General features: G+C 31.7%; 1 protein-coding gene across 3 annotated transcripts in view; it reads left to right on the forward strand.

Moving 5' to 3' along the window:
- The window catches only part of LOC143076480 (sorting nexin-14-like), a 54,752-nt gene extending 38,258 nt beyond the window's left edge, over positions 1-16,494 (forward strand). For all 3 annotated transcript variants that reach the window (XM_076252273.1, XM_076252271.1, XM_076252272.1), the window contains 9 exons: positions 735-837; positions 7,084-7,115; positions 7,421-7,491; positions 9,641-9,861; positions 11,916-12,080; positions 12,408-12,438; positions 13,088-13,152; positions 13,700-13,791; positions 14,912-16,494. In XM_076252273.1, coding sequence (XP_076108388.1) covers positions 735-837; positions 7,084-7,115; positions 7,421-7,491; positions 9,641-9,861; positions 11,916-12,080; positions 12,408-12,438; positions 13,088-13,152; positions 13,700-13,791; positions 14,912-14,971 — 840 coding nt within the window. In that variant the 3' untranslated portion in view covers positions 14,972-16,494. The remainder of the gene's footprint in view (positions 1-734; positions 838-7,083; positions 7,116-7,420; positions 7,492-9,640; positions 9,862-11,915; positions 12,081-12,407; positions 12,439-13,087; positions 13,153-13,699; positions 13,792-14,911) is intronic.
- Positions 16,495-19,815: the final 3,321 nt, after the last annotated feature.

Raw genomic sequence — 19,815 nt, forward strand, 5'->3', positions numbered from 1 at the left:
ACCATCCAAACAAACACAGAAAATCCTATGTATAGATAGTGCATACAGTTATTTTCAGCAACTCAAAGTCAAAGCTTTTATATGACTTTTTTGATTGGTACAATAGCAAAGTCTCATCACTTCTTGATAATTTGTAAGACAAAGTTTTTAAACAATAAAAGATTGAATTCAGACATTCAACACACTTTTTATTATGCCCCACCTAAGGTAGTAGAGGGGCATTATGTTTTCTGGTCTGTGCTTCCGTCTGTCTGTTTGTTCTTCTGTCCGGTCGTCCCACTTCAGGTTAAAGTTATTGGTGAAGGTAGTTTTTGATGAAGCTGAAGTCCAATCCACTTGAAACTTAGTACACATGTTCCTTATGATATAATCTTTCTAATTTTAAAGCCAAATTAGACTTTTGACCCCAATTTCATGGTCCACTGAACAAAGAAAATGAAAGTGCCAGTTTCAGGTTAAAGTTTTTGGTGAAGGTAGTTTTTGATGAAGCTGAAGTCCAATCCACTTGAAACTTAGTATATATGTTCCTTATGATATGATCTTTCTAATTTTACAGCCAAATAAGAATTTTTACCCAATTTCAAGGTCCATTGAACATAAAAAATTATTATGCGAGTGGGGCATCCGTGTACTGTGGACACATTCTTGTTGTCAAAATAATGGTAAAAGAAAAGAATGAAAATCTAAAATGTGTTCAATTATTGATAGTATTGTTCATTGAACTTTTTTTACAGAAACTATTAACAAAACCTTACCTAAAGGGAAGTCAGTTATTGTATAACTTTCTCGCATCAGAAGATGAGTTTACCACAAAGTTCCTTCCTGACATTAAACTAGGTAAGAATAAACATTCGATGTGAGCCTAGGCTATGTGTTGAAGACCATACCTTGACCTATAATGGTTTACTTTTATAAATTGTGACTTGGATGGAGATTTGTCTCATTGGCACTCATACCACATCTTCTTATATCTATATATTACTGTGGATTCATTTATTTTTGTGGGTACCAATATTCCTGGATTGAGAAAACCTTGCACTTTCGTTGATATATGATTTCCTTGTCTTCTAAAAGTCTGCATATATTCACAAAGCTAATTTCTAATTTGTTGAATAATTCAATTCTTTGTTTCTCTAAACTCACATAATTCACAAAAATTGGTATCCAACGAATAAAAATGAATTGATAGTAAGATAATGTCAGTGTGACTGCAAACAGAATATAAAGAATTATCCATAGATCATATTATTTTGCATGTTGTATCATGTGACCTGCTGAAATATCAAGAATATGTTGGGATGTCTCTACATTTATGTAGGTTGCAGAATACAAGAAATCTGAAGCTAATTCAGAATTTTGTAGAACAATGAAATGTAATAACAACATTAAATAATTTTGCAAAGCTTTGAGGAAAAGGGTAGCTAAAAAAAGTCATATTTTGTGTCTTGTATATATATATATAGTTGTCACTGACTCAGACATACTTATAAATATAATTATTTTCTGTGACTGTATATTACATTAATTTGTAGGATCCTTTACTATAGATAATTTAGCTGATCTGTAACAATAACATCTTCATGCCTTATATATCATGTACTGTAGTACGCCGCTAGATTAAAACTGACGAGGAAAGGTAACACACGACCAGAGAAAGCTCTTTTATGAGAGCCCAGGTGGTCGTGTGGTCTAGCGGGACGGCTGCAGTGCAGGCGATTTGGTGTCACGATATCACAGTAGCATGGGTTCGAATCCCGACGATGGAAGAACCAAAAATTTGCGAAAGCAAATTTACAGATCTAACATTGTTGGGTTGATGTTTAGACGAGTTGTATATATATATATTTAAAGTTAATTTGTAATAAAAAAAAAGTGAAAATACTAATTTTTCCAAAAATTGTGAAGTAACATAAATTTTAAGCATTGGAATATAATCAACTATAGCCATACAGAACTTTATCTACATTTCTATCTCTTTAAAAGGGTTATGGTAAAATTAATATATATGTTAGACTCAGATCGACGTCCGGCCTCTAATCGACGTCCGTTCCTCAAATCGACGTCCGTTTCTCAAATCTACGTCCAAATCTGACGTCACATTTCTCAAATCGACGTCCAATATTTTGATACTCTTATTTACGTCCAATGAGACGGCATTACTTGCCAAAACTACGCCCGATTGATTGCTGTCGTCTTAAATCAATGTCCAATATCAATAAATAATAAATTATTGGCCATAGATAAGGCTTTTAGTTCTAGTATGGTGACCTATAGTTGTGGAGAGTTGTCTCATTGGCAATCATACCACATAAGTTTACACTTATACATGTACATAATTTATTTTTGAATCCGAAATAGGTATCATGCATATTAAAGTTTATCTTGATAAAAAGTTAATCCAATTGATCCACACCAAGGAGCGTGTGTCATTCCTATTCATAATAATAAATTACATGCATGTAAATGTTAGACATGGGGTAATTGAAATATGTAATTGTAATTGACTGTAATTAATTACAATTTATCATGTAATTGAATGTAATGTGTAATTGAGCATTTTTTCAATTACATGTAATTGAATGTAATTAATTACATAGCCAAAATTGCCTGTAATTGACAATTACTTTTCAATTACAAGTCAATTACATTTGAAATTTTGGATCAAAAGATTAAATCTTGTGTTTTCTCAAAAAATTATTAAAAGCAATAATCTTAACAAATGTTGTAAGCTGACAAAGAAAAGCCTTCACAGTATACTTTCTGTATTAACACAACCATGGTAGATTCTTCATTTTGTATTGAATGATAAAAAAAATGTAGACACATGCCATAATTTTAAAAGAAACCACTAGGAAGTCACTGTCTTGACCTTAATTAGTAGATTTAGATAGATATTTTAAGACATTGATTTAACATAATTAACTTTATTCAAGGACTTAAATAACCAATAAATATAACCTCTGGCTATTTGTTTTATTACAAACTATATAATGACTGTTTTTATAACAGTTATGTTAAACAGATATAAGGCTAATTAGAGAGAGATAAATATACCCCTAGGGCCTATAGGTACATGTTTAAATTCTTGAAGGGATAATGCATATGACAAAATCTCACTTGCAAAATTTGTTCACTATATATATGAATGTTGAAAGAAAACATTTTATCAGATTTAAAAATGAGCTCCAAGAGTGTACTGGAACATTTTACTGTTCCTGATGACTTCCAAAATGGAAATACTTTCAAAGGAAAATGTATGCATTGTGGCACCCTCATTAGTGGAAGTTATAAAGTTACATCCAACTTTGTTACACATATGAAGGTAATAGAGGTCGGTCATTTAAAGACGTATCAACCGTATCATATACGTTGACGTATCCGCATCTGCAGATATACCAAAAAAACAGTATATGATCCCGAGCTTTAATTTTATGTACTTTCAATAATGCAAATGGGCGACTCAATAATTTCTAATGCAGAAATTTACAAAACAATTAGGAAATATCGAGATTTTGTGGAATATGTAATCCGACTTTTAAAGATACCCCGGATAGTTGGAACAGTTTACATGCATGATAGGAGTGAATACGGTAAAATCGGTTGCCAGTTTGTGTATGAAATTGTTCTCACGTATAACCAAATTGTTAATTGACAAATAGAGTGATACTCAGTACTTTTTTATTACCTTTTATGATAAATCGTAAATGAACAATATTCAAAGTTCCTTAATAGTTATCCCATAAGGACGCGGTGTGTCAGTGTAAGATCATCCCGATGGCCGGCGGCCAGAGGGTGATCTTACACTGACACACCAAGTCCGAATGGGATAACTATTTTACATCCCAGCTGTTTTAGATTAGACGAAAAACCATTTACAATTCATAAAATCTAGTTTAGAACGCCACACAACCATTATAATATACTTTATATATTACTATATGATGTATACCCTTTATGACCCCCTAACACGATGAGTAGATATCAAACAATGTCAACTCGCCCCACTGGCCAATCGGCCCACACTATATCGCCACTTTATGAAAAAATCGCCCCACTCTTGTAACCGACTCGCCCAACTTTAAAAAATTGTAAAATCAAATTAAACAATCAGTCTGACAACTCATTTATTTAACGAAAATGGTTTAAACCCCACTGAGTAAAGGTCTGCCAACTCGCCCCAGTTATAAAAATATCTTGCTTCCTTTAAGTATGTTAAATTTCTGATAGTTCGTATCCAGTCGTCCTGGTGAAGTGGTATGTGTCGTGGCTTGATATGCTAAAGGTCTTGAGTTCGAATCCCAGCATATACACTGGATTTTTTCTACGTGAATTTTGATAGTCTTCTCCGTATAATTAATTATAAGTTTTATACTGGATTTGACATTCCCGCCAAAATGTTACAGAACAAAGGAAAGCATGCATAACAAAGAAACTTAAACTGGGGTGATCTGGTAGGGGTGATCCAGCTCAGATCACCCCTGTTAGAACAAAGGAGCTGGGATGTAATTACATGTATATAAGTAGTACATTTAATTTTTTTTGGGTGTTTATTCATATAAGATCTTGAAATATTTTTTTAACTAGATTATCAAAGGATTGTATACGATATTCGTGTACCTGCCCTACATTGGCTCCTTGTTAAGGGCATGTAAAAGTAGTTGATAGAACCCCTTACTTTTTTTTTTAAAAACACCACTATCACAAATATTGAAAGTGTATGTTTGATTGTTTCGAAGAGATTCCAACTAGTTTTTTTTTAAATGAAGCATGGTCTTATTAATAAGCCCGGGATCACATAATATTTTTAGATATATCTGCAGATGCGGATACGTCAACGTATACGATACGGTTGATACGTTTGTAAATGACCGACCTCTAATACTATATAAGAATTTTAAAAATTAATAAATTCATAATGCTTCTTTTTCATTTCTAATCAGATTTCATTTATCTTATATCCTCTAATAGCTTACATTTAAATTTGGAAAATATTTTGTTTATTAAATTAATTAGTTGTGATTAAAACTAAAGTTTATTTTTGTTTTAAGAAGTCAGATTTCTAAATCACTTATTTAAGATAAATAATTTGAATAAGCTGGGATAAAAATGAAAATCATTTCAAAAAATAAAAAATAGTGCTCTTTTTTTGTATCATTTACAATCAAATAAATTTAAATAAATGTAAAATTTCAATAGGTAAATTAAAACAATTTAATATTTTCAAGATATTAAATAAGGCCTTTTGTAATTTTCAGAGAAAACACAGAGATTTGTACATTCTGCATTCTGAGAATAAAGAAATTCAACCAACATTGACACAATGCATAAAAAAAAGTGTAAAATATTCACCGTCTGATCCAAAACAGTTAGAAATGACAAATGCTCTTATAATGTTCATAGCTGGGGATCTTTTACCACTCTCTATTGTCGAAAGTGAAGAATTTAAAAACTTGATGGAAAAAGCTGACACTAAGTATCAAGTGCCTAGCAGAAAGCATTTATCTTCGAAACTTCTACATGAAAAATCGGTTGAAATAAAAAATAACCTTGTAAATACTCTTAAAAGAGCTGAAAGTGTGTGTTTAACCATTGATCTCTGGTCTAGTAGACAAATGAGAGCTAAGTTAGCAGTGCAATATTTAGCTATTCCAGCCACATCTGCACCAGTTGAACGCTTATTTAGCACTGCTGGAAAAACATTTAGGCTGGAAAGGTGCAGACTGGCTGATGGAACATTTGAAAAGCTGATGATGGTCAAATGTAATGGGAAAATGCTTAAATAAGTTATATGACACAATACAAAAATGTATATACTAGTTGAACACTGTCTAATTGTTATAACTATAGAGCAATGTATAATACTTATGTACATATCATAGAATAAATGCATGTTTTCAATGTTTTATCTTAAATTTCCTTTCAAATGTAATTGAAGTAATTAATTACATTTGCCAAGTAATTGGAATGTAATTAATTACATTGGTAAAAAAAGTCAAATGTAATGTGTAATTTAATTGAAGATTTTGTAATTGTAATTGAATGTAATTAATTACTTTCAAATGTAATTGACCCCATGTCTGGTAAATGTAGGCAATTAGTAATGCAACCCAGCGACAAAGAAAACCAAACGACATCTAGGAGCTTTATTCAGTCTTCATCAATAGACAAAATAAAGAAGCACAGCCAAGTGTTTTGAGAGTATTATAATTCGGGTTTTTATTTTAACAAATTTCTGTGTTTTACACCAGAAGTGAAACGTAAACGCAAGATGATTGGAGTTATGTTTTTATGTTATGCTTTTACACCACTGTTCTAGGTTAAGTGCTCACACACATGTGTTAGCCCCGATATATTCTGTATGGGCCTGCAGTACATTGGTTTTCGGTGGTTTATATCTGTAATATTTGTTTTTCGGAATTGTTTTTAATAAATAAGACCGTTAATTTTCTTATTTGAATTGTTTACATTATTTATGTCGTGGCCTTTTATAGCCTTTGCGGTATGGGGTTTTATCATTGTTGAAAGCCGTATGGTTTATAATTGCTCAAATCCATTTTATTTGAACTCTGGTGTATAGTTGTCCCTTTGAAAATCATACCAATCTTTGAAAAATTGAAATCACAACCTGTTTACATACTTAGTCTAGTATAATAATTTAAAAAAAAACCACACATTTTTTATTTATTCCGTATTTTACTGATAACTGGACTTAGTTTTTTTGCTAGATCTTATTTGTCTCACTCTCACATAATATGATATGTTTAAGGTCTAAATGTTTCAGCTGCTTTCGGTTCAGTTTAGTTTTGTATTCTGTATCTAAAACGGACGTTGATTAGAGAAGCTCAAAATCGGACGTCGATTAGAAAATGCCAAAAAAAAAAAATGGACGTCGATTAGACAGGCATAAAATTGGCCATCGATTTGGAATGTTATTTTATTGTGACGTCACATTTGGACGTCGATTTGATGAACGGACGTCGATTAGAGACTGGACGTCGATCTGAGTCTTACATATATACATAAATTCTAACAAGATTATAACATTTCTAACAAATCCATATTGTTCTTAATTTTTTTTTTCAGGGAAAATGATGAAATCCATAATTGTGAAAGAGGTAAGTTATTACAATTCGTGTAATTGAGTAGGATCCCTAGATTTTATTTGATTCAAATAACACTAACTTTTTATTTAACTAAGAACATTTTTAAATGTGTAAAGCAAAAAATAGTTTTCAATTTAAGATTTGTTTCTGTATTTTTTCAATTTTTCTAGTCCTTTATACTTTTTATGAAAACAAATTCTAAGTTTCATAAACAATGTTTTATATTACACATTTTGTCAATGGTAATACAATAGGGAAAAGATTTTTTAGTTTTATTAGTGGTCACATTTTAGCAATGATTTTTTTTGTGCTTTCAGAAAGGACAACACTTAGAAACATTCCTACAGACGTTAGAACAGTCAACCATAGCTGAGAAACCAAGATCTGGGTAATTATATCTAGTCTTTTATCAATGCTAGTGTTTTGAACAGTCCTTAACATTTCTTTGTGTCCTCCATATAAAATAAACGAAGATGTGGTATAAGTGGCAATGAAACAAGTTCTTGTCCAAATCACAATGTTTAAAAAGTTAACAATTATAGGTCAAAGAAAAGCCAGTTTAAAAAAAGGAAATACAAATCTATTGATAGTCATTTAATATAAAAAAAAACGGCCGTTAGTCTGTCCGTTCTGTCTTGTTAGCAATCTTGCCAGATTTAAAAAAAAACTTATCCTATAGGCTTATATCAGCAACATGTTAAATTCTTATATGTACTATCATTTTTAGCTCACCTTTCCAAAAGGAAATGTGAGCTTTTGCCATCACTTGGCGTCCGTCGTCGTCCGTCCATCGTCGTCGTCCGTCCGTCGTAAACTATTTCAAAGTTCTTCTCTTCTGAAATTACTGAACCAATTCCTAGGGTATCTAGAATAAACTTTGTGTTTTAATTCCCATTTCATCAAAAAACATGGCCTCCATGGCTAAAAATAGAACATAGGGGTAAAATGCAGTTTTTTGCTTATAACTCAAAAACCAAAGCATTTAGAGCAAATCTGACAGGGTAAAATTGTTTATCAGGTCAAGATCTATCTGCCCTGATATTTTCAGATGAATCGGACAACCCGTTGTTAGGTTGCTGCCCCTGAATTGGTAATTTTAAGGAAATTTTGCTGTTTTTGGTTATTATCATGAATATTATAATAGATAGAGATAAACTGTAAACAGCAAAAATGTTCAGCAAAGTAAGATTTACAAATAAGTCAACATTTTAGCTTATAACTCAAAAACCAAAGCATTTAGAGCAAATCTGACATGGGGTAATAATGATAATCAGGTCAAGATCTATCTGCCCTGAAATTTTCAGATGAATCGGATAACCTGTTGTTGGGTTGCCGCCCCTGAATTGGTAATTTTAAGGAAACTTTGCTGTTTTTGGTTATTATCTTGAATATTATTATAGATGTAGATAAACTGTAAACAGCAATAATGTAATGCTTGGGGTATACAATGTTTTTTTATACTTTCATCATAAATTATATTATGAACACGAGACAAACGAGACATTTCAGTGTGTCCACTCTTGTTTTTGCTTTTGAAGAAGATATGACAGAATCAAAGAACCATTTATATAAATTGAAAACCCAAAATAATCATTGATGGAAGATTTAAGCAAAAAATTTAAGGTGAGCGATTCAGGCACTTGAGAGCCTCTTGTTTTGTAAAAGAGTCATGTCCCTTGGAATATTACATTTATTGAAAATGGCCTTGTTAGCTTTCTCAGGGGTACCATTTTTGCCAGATTTGTATAAAACTTACAATAATATAAGTTATATTGTTCGCTACTGACCCCCTACGGATCCATAGAGGGTTAGTAAAATCCAGAAGGGGGTGAGGCCGGAGGGCGAGTCCCCTATGGATTTTATTCACCCTCTAAGGATCTGTAGGGGGTCAGTAGTTAACTGTATAACGAATTTATCGCACGCTAGACTTTTTCTGCTGCGTTTTGTTGAAAAATAAACAATGAAACACTTAATAGATGACGTCACCATTAACGCGTCATGAACCCCCTATGAAATTTACTAGCTCTCTATGGTCTCATAGGGGGTCACCACGTGATGGCGTTAAACCAAACACAGTGATAATTTACCTGCGCTGCGATAAAGGCTAATATCAGTAATATCTCGGACATGTTTTATAATAATATAAGATCAACCCTTTTCTGCCCCAATTATGGGCATTATGTTTTCTGGTCTGTGTGTCCATTCATCCACTTGTTTGTCCATCTGTCCTGCTTCAGGTTAAAGTTTTTGGTCAAGGTAGTTTTTGATGAAGTTGAAGTCCAATCAACTTTTAAAACTTAGTACACATATTCACTATGATATGATATTTCTAATTTTAATGCCAAATTAGAGTTTTTATGCCATTTTCACGGTCCACTGAACATAGAAAATGATAGTGTGGATGGGGCATCTGTGTACTGGGGACACATTCTTATTTTCGAAAGAGTTATACCCCTTGGAATAAAGAAGTGCAACGCGGGTGACATTGGAACGCTGTTCTTTCATTGCTCATGCCATTTTAAAAAACAACATTTCAGTAAACCAGAGAGGCGAGGATCAGATGTGTCTATAAGATCAACATCCAGCGAGGTCCTGTGTAACAGTGTGTACGAAAACAATGCTGGGTACTCCACAGATAGCTTAGCCTCAACATGGAGTCTGGAAGGAAGTGTCAAGTCAGAGACCTCTGGTGGTTGTGAAGATCAAACTGTAGAATACCAGGATTTAGATGGGATATTTGATGTACTGATTTATATTGGTAAGATTTAGACAAAGATTATGTGATCAGTCTGAAGTTCGAATATCTATATACAGTGTTTACATTTTGACAGGTAATTAGATCAAATTGACTACATTTTTACCAGTGGGGAGAAAGCAACAATTAAGATAAGACTGCAATGAAGTAGTTAGGATTAAAGATAATTTGGACACTAACTGATTTTATTTAGATTGATTCAAAAATGCTAGTGTAAATGAGGTACTACTCAAGTTGTTTTTCATAATATTTTATCTTTTTTTTTTTATTGCAAAAAGACTTTAAATATAGATTCTACCACATTATGCCATAGATTAGGATATTTATCAACTCCAGATATTTAATTTTCAATCTTTTGAATGAGAGATTAGCTATCATTAGTGAATAAATATTGTATTCACCCATGAAGCTAAAGTGATGTAATCTGTTTCTTAGAAATAGTTATGGAAAATGCAGAGTACTTTGTTTCTGAATAGATATTGCAGGAAATTAAATGAGAAAATTTAATCATTTGTGGTATATCAAAATTTCTCAAACTGTTAAGATCAAGTTTAAATGTAGAGAAAATTGTTTCTATTGTAAACATTCAAATGAATACAGTGTTCTCCCCAGGCCGTTTTAGCGTCGCGGTACCGCGACGCTATATTTTTTCACCGTGATGCTATAATAATTCCCGCGACGCTATAATTATTCCCGCGACGCTATAATTATTTTGAAGATGCTATTTTACTTGTCCTCAATTTTGAACTTTCATCTATTATCGTTTATGATCATAAAAATTATATCACCTTTAATTGTAATCCCTTTAAGTCGGACACTAAAGGCAATTAAGAGATTAAATGGTTAGGTGTTAATTGCCCTCAGGGTGATAACTGTTTGGATGCGAATATCCCAAGCTGACACTTGTGACATGACTAATACCACGTGTCTGCAATCACCAATTTCGACATGGAAAAATGCAATCACAAAACAATTCGAAATCTACGTTTTGTATTACGAAATTCAAAGATTTAAACGATTTTTTTTTTTTTTTAAAGGTCGTTTATTTGTGCATCTCTCCAAAAATTACTTTCTTTCTCTTCCGGTAATACGAGAGCGAGAATTTTGGTTTAGAGCTAAACTAAGTTTAATACTTCTTTAAAAAGTTATCATAATTGGCTTAAGTTTATGTTTAATCCATTTAATGCATTAAAAGCGTCTTATTCATGCACAATCTTTTGTCAAACAATGTTTATTCTCGGACTCATTTTCGTAAATTTTTCTACGGCCGCCATTGTACATTGTTGTGTAAACTGCGGATCGGAACCGGACCAGATATGACAAAAATCCGCATTTTCACGATAATGACAACAGATGGACAGTAGACAGAAAAAATATACCAAGAGAGAAAACTACGCATTAACAGACTATTTGTTAGATAACTTTGTTAAAAATACATATCATTTTGATGTAAAGATAAGAAACAACTGGGACTAATTCATTGAGTGCCATGAAACAATGAATTTCATAAACATGATAACAAAAAAAAATTTAAATTGATTTTTTTTTTGCTACTTTTGCTACTTTATCTTTACTTGATATAATATAAAAAAATAGTTAATTTTGTGTACTAGATATTTAGTTTTGTATATAAATCGGTTGATCTATAATGAACCATTCATTCATTTGACTTATTGTTGGGTAACTGAAACCACATATTTATTTTTATTTGGCACAAGAGGAAAAAAATAATTCTGTAACTATAAATGAATAAAGAAAACATAAACTGAAACAACTGTTTTTGTGGTTATAGTTTAATTGTATTCTCAGTTATGAATTGAACAATCTAAACTAAAACATATAAAGGAAATAGAGTATCAACGCGACACGACAAACGACTTTAAAAAAAATACAGTTATTTTTTTTACGCAAAATGTGATGCTATCCAAAATTTCTGGGGAGAACACTGGAATAAAATCTTCATTTTAAGCACATACCCACCTTTTCATATTTACCAAGTGTATGCATATATAGTTAATAATTTTAATCATTGAAATATTTTCTTTTTGATATTTCAGCCAGACATGTATATAAGATACCAGATTGGTTCCACCATTTATTATTCACTGCCAGAATGCTGTTTAAAAATACTTTAGAGAATTATTTAGAATGGTACATTGACTATAAGATAGGGACTGTTACACAGGAACACAGGGTTGTGGCTATCATACATTTACTCAGAGGTAATTATGATGAGTTAACTGATGGTTGTGGCCATTATACATTTATCGAGATGTAATTATACTATATGAATATTAAAAGATGTTTCTATAAAAATTATAAAACCTCATTCAACATGGCATTAATCTGTTTATCAAAACTATTGAAAAACATTTGGATGTTTGGCAAAATTCCAAATGCATAGGTTAGGACCAACCTAGAGGGATGTTTAAAAAACTGGTAAAATTTGACTCCTTTGGGCCTCTAGATGATTTAATGTGCATGCCTGCTCCTTTATCATCTATGCTTATTATTCCAGTTTTAATAGTGTAATTGTTTTGTTATTTTAGATGTGTTATTCTTTGATTCAGATTCACCTAGGTGAGTTATATATAATAGTTTGGTATTTTCAGATACAAAGATAAAAGAAAATGTGGTATGCCTGACAATGAGACATCTCTCCATCCAAGTCACAAATTTGTAAAAGAAAAACCATTATAGGTCAAAGTATGGTCTTCAACACTAAGCATTTGACCATATCAAACAGCAAGCTATTAAAGGCTAAAAAAATGACTAGTGTTAAACCATTCAAACACAAAAACCAACAGTCTATTCTGTATAAAAAACAAGAAAAGAGAAACTCTAATGAACCACATCAATTAGTGATTACTGCTAAACATCCTGACTTAAGACGGGTGCTAACAAATGCAGAGGGTTTAAACTTTAGATAGGTACCAACCTTCACCCTCACCGAAACATGTACATTTTTCAACATCAATTTACTAATATGAGTGATTAGGATGAGTTTACTTATATACTGTGTATTATTCATTACTATTTGTGTAAAAATGCATTTGTGTCATATATTCTTCTTTAAATATGTGTAATACAATATGTGGAGCAATTTACAGTGATAATTTGTAATAACAATTTACCAAAAATCATTAAAAAAAACTTACTTGATTAATGTATGATGGTGCCACCATTTAAAGCATGTATTTATTTGACCATTGTCTTTTATTGTATATAGAACAGATGAACAGAAGAAAGAAAGATACCATAAAACATTAGCTGAAGCTTTGAAATTTTTACCTAGTAAGTACTAGTATCAGTTAGAAAATAATTATGTGTACCGGTATTTATTAATGTGAACTGTCATATGTAAATTGACTGTCACGCAAATTCTGAAAAAAAAAATACCAATTATTTATGTTAAAGATATGTTGTTTCTTGACTGTCCCTCTGGTATTTTTTGCCCTTCTTTTTTAATCTCTATTATTAGTATTTTTAAGCTGTCACTGCAGTTTCGATAAAAGTTCGACATGTCTTTTTATTTAATTTTTCAAATGATAATGCATCAGCATTAAACAAGTGTCATAACTTGAAATAATGGACTTTTATTTTTGATGTAGTAATTTCTAGGTGAACATTCTTTTCCTGAATTAAATAAACTTTTGCATAAGTTATCTCCCCTGGGGAAATCAAAGTTTTTCTGAATCATTAAACCTTCAGAGTTGTGTCATGCTTAAGATATAGCTTTATAGATCTGGTATACATTTTAAGCAAGATCATTGCCAGACATATTTTGATATTAAAGACCAACTTTAGCCCTTTAGGATACTTTATTTCATTATTTTTTCAGAGCCATTCAGTAAAGTTGTGGGAGAATCAAACTTTGAACATGGAACAAAGTTAATTGTTGATATTTTACAACAACCAAAGTTAAATAAACAGGTAGGTGAAAGGTCATGAAAAGGGCATGTAATATGTAAAGTTTTTAATTACTGACAAAAAAATCAGTATTTACTCTGTAATGTTGAGGAATGGAAAATCACTTTGACTACATTGTAAGCCATTTAATAGTTATGTCAGGTCAAGATCAAGAAACACCTGCCAGAGAAAAGTTAAAACTTGAGCTGGATAGGATACAAATCGTCCTTATGAAAGTGCATGTATAGAACATTGATTGATTTGGAACATTCAAATGCAAAATAAAAGTTTTGGTCGTCTTGAAAGGTTCTTATATGAACTCAATTTTCAAACAGTTACTGACTTTGGAAAGATATTTCCCCCCAGGAAAAGGTCATCAGATGTATTGAGTTTCATTTCCATAAGGGTTTCTATCCTATACTGCTCACTTTATTGAAACTAAATGTCTTTAGTGACTTATTTAGTATTTCATAAGAAAATAATTATTCTTAGATGTGAAGGATGAGAACTTGGGGCATTAAGTTTTACTCTTGTCTGTCTGTCTGTCTGTATGTCCCAAAGTTGGTTTCCATTCTCTAACTTTGCTTTTCCTCAAACAAATGTTTGAAACTTATACATAATGCTAATAAATACCACTAAACACAGATCAAGTTTAAATTTTGATGGCATCACTTTAACTGTTTTAGAGTTATTTCCCTTTTCAAATTTGCTAAATTTTTCTTTCCGTTCTCTTTAAAATGAGAACAATTAACAGTAAGTAAGTATAATAGGGGGAGGGTTGAGATCTCACAAACATGTTTAACCCCGCCGCATTTTTGCGCCTGTCCCAAGTCAGGAGCCTCTGGCCTTTGTTAGTCTTGTATTATTTTAATTTTAGTTTCTTTTGTACAATTTGGAAATTAGTATGGCGTTCATTATCACTGGACTTGTATATATTTGTATAGGGGCCAGCTGAAGGACGTCTCCGGGTGCGGGAATTTCTCGCTACATTGAAGACCTGTTGGTGACCCTCTGCTGTAGTTTTTTATTTGGTCAGGTTGTTGTCTCTTTGACACATTCCCCATTTCCATTCTTAATTTTATAATGTATAATCACTAGATTTTTGTTTGTCACAGACTTCATGATTATCTCTTTCTACTTTCAGCTATCTTATGTGTTCCTTGATATTTTCATACAAGAACTGTTCCCAGAATTGAGAGGATAAAAAAAAACAATGGATGAAATTGACCAATCAGTGTTGTGTTGAGAGAACAAAACTGACCAATCAGTGTTGTGTTCATGTGATTACTTTATGTGCAATCAAAAAGATTTATTCAAACTTTATGTGTCAATGTCACATTTAGAAAACCACCAAGTATTGAGACTGGCTATTGTCAGTATTTTTTTAATTTAATTACAATCTTTGACATGTAAAGAAAAAGGTCTCTGGCATGTTTATCATTAAACACATTTGATTTATTTTTTTTGGAGGAAAAATAATTTTTTATTGACATATGTGGATACAATTTTTTGGTTAAATTTTTTTATTGACTTTGGATTATGTAGTTTTGATTATTTCTAAATGAAAATATATATCACTAAATATTGGGGAAAATTCTGTCTCTTGCAGATAATCAAAGTAAGTATTGAAATCATGTTATATCTATAATGTTGAAAATTTAATGACTGGCCTAGGCAGTTGGATAACACTAGAATGATCATGTTAAACTGTCTCTTTTTAAGATGCTTACCTGAGAAGTTAGATAACACTAAAACAGTAACTTTTACCTTTCAAATTTACAAATAATGATGTTTGAGAATTATTAACATGTAATATTTGTAGTTATTTTATGTTATATTTGATAAATGCAGATTTTAGAATTTTATTGGCAATAAACTGTCTTAAATAAGGGATTTTAGTATTATAATAGATGAGAGGAGGGGGGTTCTCAATTTGAATGCATTGAAATTTCTAATTTTTTGAAAAATAAAGCTGATATCTATGTTTTTTTTATATATATTCAAAAGTCTGGGTCACAGTGCTTTTTTTTTCAAGCTACAAGTTATGTCAGATTTTGTAACGATTATACATGGAAACCACCTATGCGTGAATAGACACACTGTTATGGCCATGTGTTTTCTTATACAATATGGGACTGTGTCCAGTATTCTAGTCCTTATTGTAGTCTTACATGTCTTTTTTATAACTTGTGCTGTTTGGGTTGCTGTTTCATTAGAATTTACCTTACATTACCTTTCATTTTAGAGTAACAAAAATGATAATTGTATTAAAAAAAAAGTAACCATAGATACCAGATTTTAAATTTTATACACCAGACCGGTGTTTCTTCTGAAAGAATTTATAATAAATTTCTCCATGGAAACTGTGCTAATCTTCATCTCTATAACATGTATAAGTTGCTTGTCATAAAATTACTTGGAATTAAAATTATGTAAAATAATCTGAAGTTGAAATTTACTGATTACTAAAAACAAAGATAGCTATAAGATACAGTAAAAAACCATGACCATTTAATTAGTGAGAGTTATTTTTTGTTGATTAATGTTGATTAATGTAGCTTAAGGTAAAAAAGATTACAGATATTTTGGACAGATTATTTATCAAATGTTTTTAGCTGCCATAGTGTGTATAATTGTATTAGTTGTTATTGTTTAAACTATGTGAGATTTGGTAATATACTTTTATTGTTAAATTTGTTAATAAAATATTATGTGTCTGTTTTTGTATTTCATATTATGATTTTTTAGAAGATGATAATTATAGTTCAGCCGATTGGTGAAAAAATTGCTCAAATAATGAGGAAAGCATCAAATTTTGCATGATAGTACATTTTTGTGTACTGAGCAATATAAGCTACGGAATCACCTTCAACATTCACTATGACGTTTTTTTTTCAAGATGACTGCCATCTGCCATACATTCTAAAATATTTTACAGTATTGCACAAACCACGGTGGATTTGATTCTGGAAGCACAAAAATCAACATATTTGAATGACTTGGTGTACTTAACAAGATTTTGTGTTGATATATCTTTGAAATTCAGAATGGCAGCTATTTTCAAAATGGCCACCTAGAAAAAATAACCAATTATTTATTATTGAGAATTGACCAGAATTTAAGCATTTTATTGATGTGTAGGGTCATTTAGTCTCTGTCCCAAATCTGTCTTTATTGGTAGAAGAAGACTTCAAGTCTTCTATGGTGCCGACTTTAAAATCATTGAACCTTATTATGCCGCATTCGTTTCTGTGTATTACAATTTCATAACAACTTCTGATTCCTGACACCGATTTCTACACATGATTAAGCATCTGAATCATTTATTTTGTAAATTAGGATTGAAAAACAATCACTATCATAAATATGTAGCCTTTTATTTATGTAAATTATTAGATTTCATCTCATCTACATGAACGTTATTTGTTTACTTGCAACCGAATGTTTTTACTGTAGATATTTGTAGTATGCATGGGTGAATTTGGTATCGGGACAACTCACCCTGTTTACATGTTCGCCTTTGGTCTGTTCGCCCTGTGTTCATTCTCTTTACTCTATTAAGGACGTCCTTGCATTTATTGAAAAATATAAATATTAAGGGTATCATTAAAAAACTCTAAAACACGATTTAGTGAAAATCATCTGTTCCTTATTTTATTCCTAAGGTAAGACAATCGTGTTCAGCCAATCAAATTCTGTGCTTCTCATGATCAATTAATTAGCCAATCAAAAACGTTTTCTCTGAAGATTATTCTAACATGCTAGATTTTGAACTTGTGTTGTTTTCATCTAGTTGTAAAAATCGTTAACATGGCATGTGAATTTTCATCTGCAAGCAGGTTCTTATACAGCTTAAGGATAAAAGCATGGCTGATTGACAAAATTCAATGATGCAGTACTACCATAAAGATAATCAATAGTATTTTTTTTCACTAATTTATTGACAAAATACTTGTAACATATTTTATGTTTGTATTCAATTAATTCATTTAAAGGACAATGTACTATTCTTTTTTCACAAAGACCAACAAAGTTGGGACCCCCCCCCCATTATCATTATGAGTGGTACCTTAAATGAGGGACTGTCCCTCAAACAAGGGGTCATTTAACTGTTGAAAAAAAAATTTTTTTTTAGATTTTTACTCCAAAGTGGGACCCTTTTAATTTTCGGTTTTCGGTCATAGGACGGTTTAAAGAGGAGCTACATGTAGATAGGACTTATAAACAATTTATGAACGTAAAACTATTTTATACTTGAATCTTCTGAATAGAGTAAATCAGTTAATTTAATATATAAACAACACATTTTTGAATTACAGAATTTACTCAACATTGACCAAAATCTGCTCTTCGGGTCTAAGCAGAAACGAACTTCTCTATTACTTTGTCAACATTCACACTGAAATCCCGATCAATATGCAGTAATAATAGCGATGATAACCTGTCGTTGTTCATTGTTGATCGTACATTTGTTTTCAACAAACTTAAATACACTGATAGATCTGCATGGTAGCACTCGCGAGATGTTATAAACCAGCGTACGTGTTCTCCGTCGAGCGACCTCCCGATTGAAATTGTCCGCCAAATACATGCCAGGTCAAATTTTGTATGTCTCAGACAATGTTGAGAATTATTCGTTGGTTATATTTCCTACAATACGAGGAAGCAGATACGACACAAAGAAGCTATTTTCTGATAATACCAGACACCCTCTACCCTTCAATTCCATTATCATATGGTCTACGTGTCTGAACGCAAAATATAATGAGACTTTCAAATGCTGTTTTGGCGTGTTTTCAGGGTGATTGGCTCTGGTAGTCTGTCGAATACATCGCCGCAGCATATTTTCAATAATATCAAAGGGTTTCGATAAATCTAATGGTCGATTGGTACATTGCATCGCAACAGATAAGCCGTACTCTGTAAAAAGTGCTCCGAAACTACACATCTTAAACTGAGTATAATAAATTCAAATCTGGTAAAAGATACAACATGTACAAGTTACTGTCCGGTTTTTACATGATCTCCAATAAAACGTTTATTTTGAAATGCCACTATTTAATGACAGTTCATCAATTAAAAAGTGACAACATATGTGTTTCCTCAGTTTAACCATAATTAATTTATAAATTTTTATTAATTAAAAAAAAATGTTTTGCTTGCCAAATCGATGTGCACGCAACTGCGTGTTAGCGTATAGGGAGCTACGCGCCTGCCATCAAAACTAATAAAAGTGCTTGGCAGCAGTGCATTTTAGGACCATGCTCGCTGACGAGTTGAGAGTTGGTTTCGCACGTAGTTGGAAAAGGAAATAAGTGCCCCTTAACCATTTTAAATAATGGCAATCGTCTTATCCGCAAGAAAGGTACACTGATTGATTACATATAATGATTTGACGATGTAGTGGGTACGGCAGATAAAAACGCGATAAGTGACGTAAGACGTGGCATTGAAGAGACACGAGACAAGGTGACCTCGGCACTGCCTCAAAGTAAAGATAAGTTACCTTATATTCCACCACATTTAACCGACCTTTATTAACGTTCAATTGACTCACTTCAACCTATTTCATTCCAACCATTAAAACTAAAAGCGTTTAAAGAACAATTACAATAACATGTAACATATTGATTAACATTTTGAATTTCACTATTTGTTTTTGTATATGCAGCCGTATTTGCAAATGTATAGACATATATTTTTTTATATTCTAAAATTAATTGATAACAAATCCAAGAACAGGAAGACCATTTTTAAAGGATCATTTCTTTAATTTCCGAAATAATATAGAATACCTTGCGGACAATCTTGATATTTATAACGTTTGTCCGCCATCTTGAAAATGGCAGCCATATTGGATTATTCAGAGTGGGTCCATAGCTGAAATCAAAGGGTACATAACTAAGAATTAGTGTGCAAAATTCATTTGTTTTCTTCATCAAGTGAAAAATTCTGCACCAATCGACCGGACTATTATATAAGTTCTGGGTTCATTCATTAGACATGCAATTGATTATCAATCCTTCTTACTCTTGTAGAGCCCTTACA

Source organism: Mytilus galloprovincialis, chromosome 5, assembly GCF_965363235.1.
Source record: "Mytilus galloprovincialis chromosome 5, xbMytGall1.hap1.1, whole genome shotgun sequence".
Taxonomy (NCBI): domain Eukaryota; kingdom Metazoa; phylum Mollusca; class Bivalvia; order Mytilida; family Mytilidae; genus Mytilus; species Mytilus galloprovincialis.